The sequence below is a fragment of the Cibotium barometz genome, chromosome 44, assembly GCF_041138505.1.
Source record: "Cibotium barometz isolate CiBa-2024 chromosome 44, ASM4113850v1, whole genome shotgun sequence".
NCBI classification, from domain to species: Eukaryota; Viridiplantae; Streptophyta; class Polypodiopsida; order Cyatheales; family Cibotiaceae; genus Cibotium; species Cibotium barometz.
The window spans coordinates 671,279-679,504 of NC_141089.1; the positions used below are offsets into that span (position 1 = coordinate 671,279).

General features: G+C 42.3%; 1 protein-coding gene across 1 annotated transcript; it reads right to left on the reverse strand.

Annotated features, from left to right (window-relative positions):
• Nucleotides 1–2,055: 2,055 nt before the first annotated feature.
• LOC147612852 (uncharacterized) lies at nt 2,056–4,871 on the reverse strand. Its single transcript, XM_086782136.1, has 2 exons — nt 3,243–4,871; nt 2,056–3,123 (listed from the first exon to the last, which is right to left on the reverse strand). Exons 1-2 carry the CDS (start codon nt 4,509–4,511, stop codon nt 2,194–2,196), a joined length of 2,199 nt encoding a protein of 732 aa, XP_086638262.1. The 5' UTR covers nt 4,512–4,871; the 3' UTR covers nt 2,056–2,193.
• Between the last annotated feature and the right edge of the window lie 3,355 nt (nt 4,872–8,226).

The following is an 8,226-nucleotide window of genomic DNA, read 5'->3' on the forward strand; positions in this document are numbered from 1 at the left end:
TGGCATAATACTTGTCCAGCTAAACAGGCCAACCAACAACTTCCATGCATATATAAGCATAAAGTGATCGTTGGCATAATTCATTCATTCAGAGGCCAGCACATGGGCAAAGCATATAACAAGCACAGCATGTATGGTATAATACTTGTCCAACAACAGGCCGACAGCTAAACCAACAAGCCGACTAGCAAGTTCCATCCATATATAAGCATAAAGTGATCATTGGCATAATTCATTCACTCGTTGATCATTGTAGAAGCTAGACAATCAATAGAAGCATGTAGAAGGCAAGAGTTCACCCTACCGGGTAGACCAAGGGCCTTTGAAGATGTGCAGCCACCTTTTTGTACTATATAGTACAAAGAAAACCTTGACACCAACTTTCTCTCTAAGGGAAGCATGGCCATCTGGTTGCTAAGCATAGCAATCTGGTTCGTTAACACGTCAGCTGAGGCTCATTTGAAGACATGATGGAAAGTGGTACTCAAACAAAACTTTTCCCAAACCCTGACAAGACTTTGCTCATTCTAGCGTAATCATCGGTTGCTCGTTCAAAAAGTTTTGCAAGGACCCTCGGCTCTAATACTAGCTTTAGAACTGCCGGTACTGTAAGAGCGTTAAAGAGATAATTACAGCAGAAGCTAATGAAAACAAAAAAGAACACACACGCACACATACATCTACTTCATTAAAGAAGACAGTGACTGACACAAGTACAAAAAGCACAAAAATGATTAAGAAACATGGAGATGCGCACAAGTTCATGACATCTTACAAGTGCTGATGTGCTTCTATAGCTGACACCCTTTTACTGAAGCTGTCCTTCAGATGTGCATGCACGCACCTCTTTTTGGTTTCTCCCATGCTGATGAAGGATGAATGTTAACTGATGAACAAGAGGGGGGCTGCTCTATTTCTAGGGCATGTTCCGGTCTTATATATGCTGCTCAGCATGCTCAACCCACAGCCGGACATGTCTGCGTTTGGCCTGGCTGGTGTTGACTGGTCGGCACGCAATCTAACCACGCAGAGGCAGGTCACATTTGCTCAAGCATCTGATAAGACATTGTATATTAGATTTATAATCAATTGAAGGTATGATGCTGTGATATTTTGCAATGTATTCTTTTTTGTATTCCATTACAGAAATTAGAATTGATCTTGATTTAAGGTTTTGCAATTGTTTTGAAATAAACTGTGAATTTTCAATGGGCAATTGTAGAACTGGTGAGTCTGTAATGGAAAAATTACACTTGTACCACCTAGTTTTATTGCTGTGGGCTATTCGATCAGAGCCCAGGATTGTTTTCTGTTAACACTACAGTTCCACAGACTGTGAAGATAACATGATTTAGGAATACCTCAAAAATGCAGCATCACAGTTAACACTGAGGCACTACAGTTCCACAGACTGTCAAGATAACATACAGTAAGAAAGAGTGTCAATGCTCCATCTGGAGGAAATATAAGCCCGAGTGTTCAAACTCAAGTTGCCACAGGTCTCACTCCATCACTTATTCACTTGGACATAGTCTATTCTGACCGCCTGCACTGGCCCCACTTATGCTTGGAAGCACCTATCAGTGGACAATGCCAATTCATGTAATCCTCACCTCTTGGTTACCTTCCCTTTAGCAATTCAAGTGACTGCTAGTCTGGTTAACTTGCCTGAAGGGTTTCACTTTGCCCTTTATGTGTAAGGAGGGATAAGAGGGTATGGCATATGAATATTCCACTTTACCACTTACACTTTTATTGCACAAACTTGGAGTTCACATTGTAAAAAATCAACACCAGAGTAAATCAGCCAGAGAGAAGTTAAAATGCCATCATGATATCATCGAGGTTGCAAGCAATGCCAAATAGTTCCTCCATTCATAGGTAAACAGAACACATTTGTGCATATAATCATGCAAGCTGCATAGATGACAAGACTATAAAGTACATACAACAAGGAAGATACCTCCTGTTTTTCCTGTCAGAGGCATCTGTAAGTGCCTTTTAATCACATCGAGAAGCTACCTTGCAAGAATGGATATTTGACACAAAACAATGTGATCCAGGCTCCTATCTCAATCTTAACCACACAAGTATGCTCTCTGTTTTTCCATATGTCACACATCACCTCTCTTTACAAGTAGTAAAATCTGCAGCCCTGGATGTGGGATCAATATGCATAGAAAAAAAATGAGATTACACTCGGCCACAATAAAGATATGAGCCAGGTAACCCCCACAAATCAGGAAGGTAAAAAGTCTTCTCAGGAACCTTGATATATCCACAGCAAGCATGACTCCGGCAAGTAAACACTGCTGTGGCAGTACCAGTCCTGGCAGATGCAAGGCTGCTCACTTTCACAGGCCCTTTCCACATTTCTTTATTAATCTGCATCATATCCAGAGGTGGTCTGGAGCCAGAACTTCGCTTTTGAGAGGCCGAGAAATCAAACAAAACAGCCGATTCCCGTGATGCTCGAGAACTTGACAAAAGAATGGGATTACTTGTATGTACAGTAGGGATACCAAAAGAAATGACATCTGATGTCTGCACCTGAGACAACTCGACATGGTTGAGCTTCTCTTTGTGACTGGTTAGGAACCGAGAAGCCTCTTCCTGAAGGCCAATGTCCCGCCACGCATCAGCAATCATTTCAAGAACTTTGTCGTCTGGAGAAATTCTCTGCTCCTCCATCAGCTGCATAACATCCTCTGCTCTGTTTGGCAGCTTTGCTTCACTAAATCCCCAGATAAGTGTCTGGAAAGTTCTCAAGTTCGGTGCTACTTTTACCTTAACCATTTCACTGTAAATTCGAAGTGCATCATCCATTTTCCCATCCTTGCACCAGCCACTGATGATGGTAGTGTAGATGACAACATTGGGAGCCAAACCTTGGCCTCGCATCTCTTCGAGAAGAGATTCTGCTGCTTGTGGTTCTTGTGTCCGCACGAAGCCTTTCACAAGGATACCATAGACAGTGACATCTGGTGAAATCCCAGCATCCAGCATTCTTTGCAGCACCGACTTTGACTTGTCCACAAGACCTGCTGAGCACCATGCATCCATCATAATGCTAAATGTTTGCACGTTGGGCTTGAGTCCATAGGAGTCCATCAAACTGAGAACCTAAATCTCGAAATCCAACAGCTCAGTCAGGTAACTTATTAAGGATCATCAAAACAGCAAACTTTCACTAGTTTGGAAGCAGAAACGAGATAAGAGACACGTAAGAAATGGTGCATCACCTGATCAACACTACTGAATTGTGAAGCTTTGGCATAACCTTTGACCAATGAGTTGAAAATCACAACGTTAGGAGACAAACCCTGCGACTTCATCCTTTCCACAAGTTCAAGTGCCCTCTCCATATCCCCCTCTTCACAGAGCCCATTGATTACTATACCACAAGTGTGTTCAGTTGGGCGAAGCTGGAGGGCTTGCATGTCCCTTATCACGCTCGCAGCTTTGGAGGTCATACCTTTCTCTGCAAGGGCATTGGCCATGGTGTTATATGTAACAACATCAGGATCCACACCACTTAATCGCATCATTGACACCAGATTCCAAGCTTCATCAAGCTCGTTGTTTATGCACCAGGCATTCAGTAACATGTTGTAGGTTCGCACATTGGGCTTTGCTTTCTCATTATCCTGGGATGTCATTTCATTCAACAGATGCATAGCTTCATGAGGGTTTCCAGCCAGTCCATAGCCTTTGATCAAAGTGTTGAATGTGCTTGTGGTGGGATTGCACCCTCTCTCCTTCATGACCTGAAAAACTCGCACAGCACTCTCCATGTGTCCTTGCTCACAGAATCCATTGATGACTGAGTTGTAACAGACTACATCCGGATCAAGGCCAACTTCTACCATATTCCTGAGTCTTGCCTCTGCCTTATGACAATGCTTCTGTCCACATAGCCCCGTGAGCAAGTAAGTGCAGGATTCCAGGGAAGGCCTATGCCCATCTCGAATGATGCTATCGAAAAGAGACTCAATCATAGGAAGTTTCTCTTGATCTTTTAATGCCCTCATGAGTTTGGTCCGGGTGACGACGACACGACAGCTATGCCGGGTATGGCAGAGCATGCACTTGCGACCACCTGGACACTCGGGAGTGGAGTGGAGCTTGCTTCCACAGCAGAAGCAGCGAGATAGCTGGGCATGAGAGGAAGATCGAATGGTGCCATTTTCACTGTTCTTGGCTCCATCAAATATCTTGAAAACAGCCTCTGCACCAGAAGTTGTCTTGCAAGTGGCCTCTAGATCAACCTTAAACGTTCGAGGAGAGGGACGAGGAGGAGGAGGAGGAGGAGGAGGGGGAGGAGGAGGGGGAGGGGGAAGAGGTTGATAAGATATGAAGTTGGAGTTAAAGTAAGGTTTCAGGTTAGGGTTCAATTTAGGGCTAGGGTTAGGGCTAGGGCCACTAGGGCTAGCTTTAGGGTTGGTGATAGGATTAGAAGAAGCGGTAGCAGGAGCTAAAGCCAAAGCTTCCTCGAGAGACTCAGCGTGCATTACGTCTCATCGCCCCAGCCGCAGCAGAGCCTCACTCTTCAAAGCCCTAGACAGAACACTGGCATACAGCAAGGTACTACAGTCTCTTGCAGAAGCAAGACCATGCACCAGACTACTGATTTCCGGCGAAGTAGGCTAAGCCAAGCCAGGCTGAAGAGCTTCTACCCCTCTCCGTCTCATAACACACAGCACAGAAGGAAGAAAGGAGCCAAACCTTTACGCGCCGTGAAGACACTTGGAATCCACGGGAGCTCGGTATACGTTTCTCTGGCGCGCAGATTCTGGTCCAAGCTACGATGCGCCTTACAACGCCCACAAACTCGAGTAGGCGTGTGCCACAGTGGGTCGCACATGCAACGAGTGGCTGGGAAAAGCTCGGAACGGTCGATCGGCCAGGCTCATTGGGTACGTTTACATATCACTTAAACTTTAATTATGATTAAGGTAAATTTAATTAATGGTTAATTCTCCTCTCTGATTACAGAGAAGAAGGGAGTGGAGAATGAAATGTTAGAGTGGAGAAGAAGGGAATGGAGTGGAGAGGAGAGAGCTCAAATCTCTCCCTCTCTATTTGTTGGCGCACACGCGGGGCGAGGGGGTTTGCTGTGCAGGCGACCAACAAAAAACGCCACCCCCCTAAAACGTTTTTTTTATAAGGTTTTAAAAAACCTTAGTTAAAAAAGCCTTTTTTAAAGCTCTAAAAATATATATATATATATAGTTTTTTTTAAATAAAAAAAAGTTTTTCAAAGCTTGAAAAAAATAGGAGAAAATATGAAATTTGGGAAAATTTTTCTCTGGATATTTTTGAAAATTATTTTCTTGAAAACTCTTGGCTTTGCGTATTCTCGGGAAACCTTTTGGCTTTTCGAATTTCGAAAAATATTTTGACCTTTGGGATTCCGAAAACTTTTGACCTTTCACATTTCAATTTTTTTTTGTCTTTTTATTTTTCCAAAACTGTTGCCTTTCCATATTCTGGGTAAACCATTGGGATTCCGAAAATTTTTGACCATTCGTATTCTTATACGTTCAGGGTAAATTAAAAAATTTTAAAAATCTTGAAAATTAGTGGAAAATTAGACAAAGGTTATTCTAAATTTTTAAAAAATCTGGGGTTTGTGATTGGCATGTGGTGTGTCTATTGGGACGCTCATGAAGACCATTGAAATTCCTTTAATCCCTGAGGTTAAAATTAGGTGAAAAGATAGAGAAATAGAGGATTCGACTGGGGAGTCGGTTGATATTGTTTAGCGCAGTTCTCCTTCTTTTCATTGCAAGAGTGCAATGTTTTGAGAGAGGGGAAGTATGTTATATGCACATTATGTGTGCATATACTAGGAGGCTAACCCACATTAGGCTTGTGAGCATGGGAGCATGGGAACAATCTCTAGTGGAGCATGGGTTAGGACTAACCTTAAGGGTTAAGATTAGGGTCAAGCATCCAAGGGTCACACATGGGAAATGGAGAGTCAAGAGTCACTTGCGGGCCCTCCTATATAATATGGAGCATGGGGCACACTCAAGGGATGGAGGCTAGGTTATGTTATGTTCTCTTGTGTAGAGGATTGTAACTACTCACCTACCATTTCACACTATAGGAGCTACATGCTGTTGGATTGGAGTCATACCTCTTAAATGGTATGGGATATCAAGGTAAAGGTATGATGTATTTCATTATAATTCATATGTGCATCCCTTGGGCGCGAGGGTGGTCGGGTGGATGAGTTTATGCCTGATTTATGCATGTTTATGCATAACAATTATCTAGAGAGATCTTAGGGTTTTAACACAGACTTTCTTGGAGCATATTGTTTTCCTATAGGTGTTACGAAACTTTCGAGGCCAAGTAATCTCTATTGGGGTGTCATCTTGGGAGTGTTATATGTTTTCAAAAGATTGCTTGCGAGTATGGGATTCATAATGCATCATATTTCACGGAGAAGCTGCAGAACCTAGAATCATTGTTGGTTGATTTGAACCAGGTGGTTCAAGAGGACGGTTCTTGTCGTGGCATTGAGATAGCTATTGATTGGTTATTCCATGAGGTTGCAGCATTGCACGAGAATGAATATGTGAGATATAAGCTTATGGCTCGAATGGATGCCCTAATGGATTCTAATTGTCAGTAACATACGTTCTTTGCTCGTTTGCAACAAAAGCATGCACGTGAGAATATTATCAGGATGCAAGATAGGCAAGGAGTATTGATTACTCATTCAACTTATGTTCTAGATGTTTGTATGGACTTTTATCGCCATTTGTTGGGTCCGCATGAGGTCATATCTCCTGATGTCATTGCAGCTAGAGAGTCTTTGTTTCACTTGGTTCGTCACCAAGTATTAGATGTTTCTACAAATGAATTGGAAAGATATATTCTACAAATGAGGTGGAAGATATGTTGAAGCACTTGCCTAAAGGAAACATTTTAGGATGGGATGGTCTCCCCAATGAGTTTTTCATGAAATATGTTGATGAGTTGAAGGTCCCTCTCGCTTCTATTTTTCAAGAGGTGTGGAATATAGGTATCATGCCTGCGAGTTGGAAGATCGGGCTTGCACTTTTATTGCCTCAAGTTCCATCCCCAGTAAATCTACATCGATGGAGACCAATCACATTGATGGGGGCCATGTATAAGATAAGATATTTGCAAAGGTCAGCCAACAGGTTGCAACGATTTCTTCCTGCTTTGATTCATCCAAGGTAATATGGATTTAATAAAGGTTGAAATATTTTGCATAATATACTAAATGTACAAATTGGAATTAATTATGCAAGGGCTTCCAGGGGGGAAACTTTTTGGTGAGCACTTTCTGGTAGCAAGCGATTCCTCTAGAATGGCAAGCACTTTCTGGTACTCTAGAATGGCAAGCACTTTCTGGTAGCAATTCTTCTAGAATGGCGAGCACTTTCTGGTACTCTAGAATGGCAAGCACTTTCTGGTAGCAAGCGATTCCTCTAGAATGGCGAGCACTTTCTGGTAGCAAGCGATTCCTCCAGAATGGCGAGCGCTTTTTTCTCTCTCCACTCTCTCTCTACTTTAACTCCCTCACTCTCGCACTCTACTCTCTCTCTACTTTAACTCTCTCTACTCTCTCTCTACTTTAACTCCCTCACTCTCACACTCTCTTCATATGACCCTCTTTTATCTCTCTCTTGATCTCACTCTTACATCCATGCTCTCCCTCTCTCTTTAAACCTCCCTGTCTTATTTTCTATCTCTTTACACCCCTATGCTAACTTCTTATCTCTTGATGCAACTCAAAATTAATATACAAGGTACAAGATACACCCATCCCCTCTCTCTCTCTCTCTCCCTCTCTCCATGCATGAAACAATTACAATAGATTATGCTATGCAAATTACAATTGATGATTCAAAATATCAATTTACAATAGACAATGACATGTAAACTACAATTGATGATTCAAAATAGCAATATAAACCTTCCATTACTAGAGTCTCATTCATACAATGTCAAAAGAATATGCAATGAGAATCGTAGTTCAAAAGTAGATGCCATGAGAATATAGTTCAAAATAACAAAATAAAACCTCCATTCCTAGAGTCATTCATAAATAATAAAAGAAGATGTCACAATAGCTTCATGGCCATGAGATCTTACACGCATCCATGGTAGCCCCAAGCCACTGCATGACTATTGACCTCTTGTCTAATAAGTGACCGCCAAGGTCCATTAATCACGTGTCAATGT

What these genes read in the sequence shown, in the direction of transcription:
- LOC147612852 (XM_086782136.1), bottom strand. Translation starts at nt 4,511, where the DNA reads ATGCACGCTGAGTCTCTCGAGGAAGCTTTGGCTTTAGCTCCTGCTACC. An exon ending in AATTCAGTAGTGTTGATCAG is followed by an intron (nt 3,124 to 3,242) that starts GTGATGCACCAT and finishes TTCGAGATTTAG; the next exon opens with GTTCTCAGTTTGATGGACTC.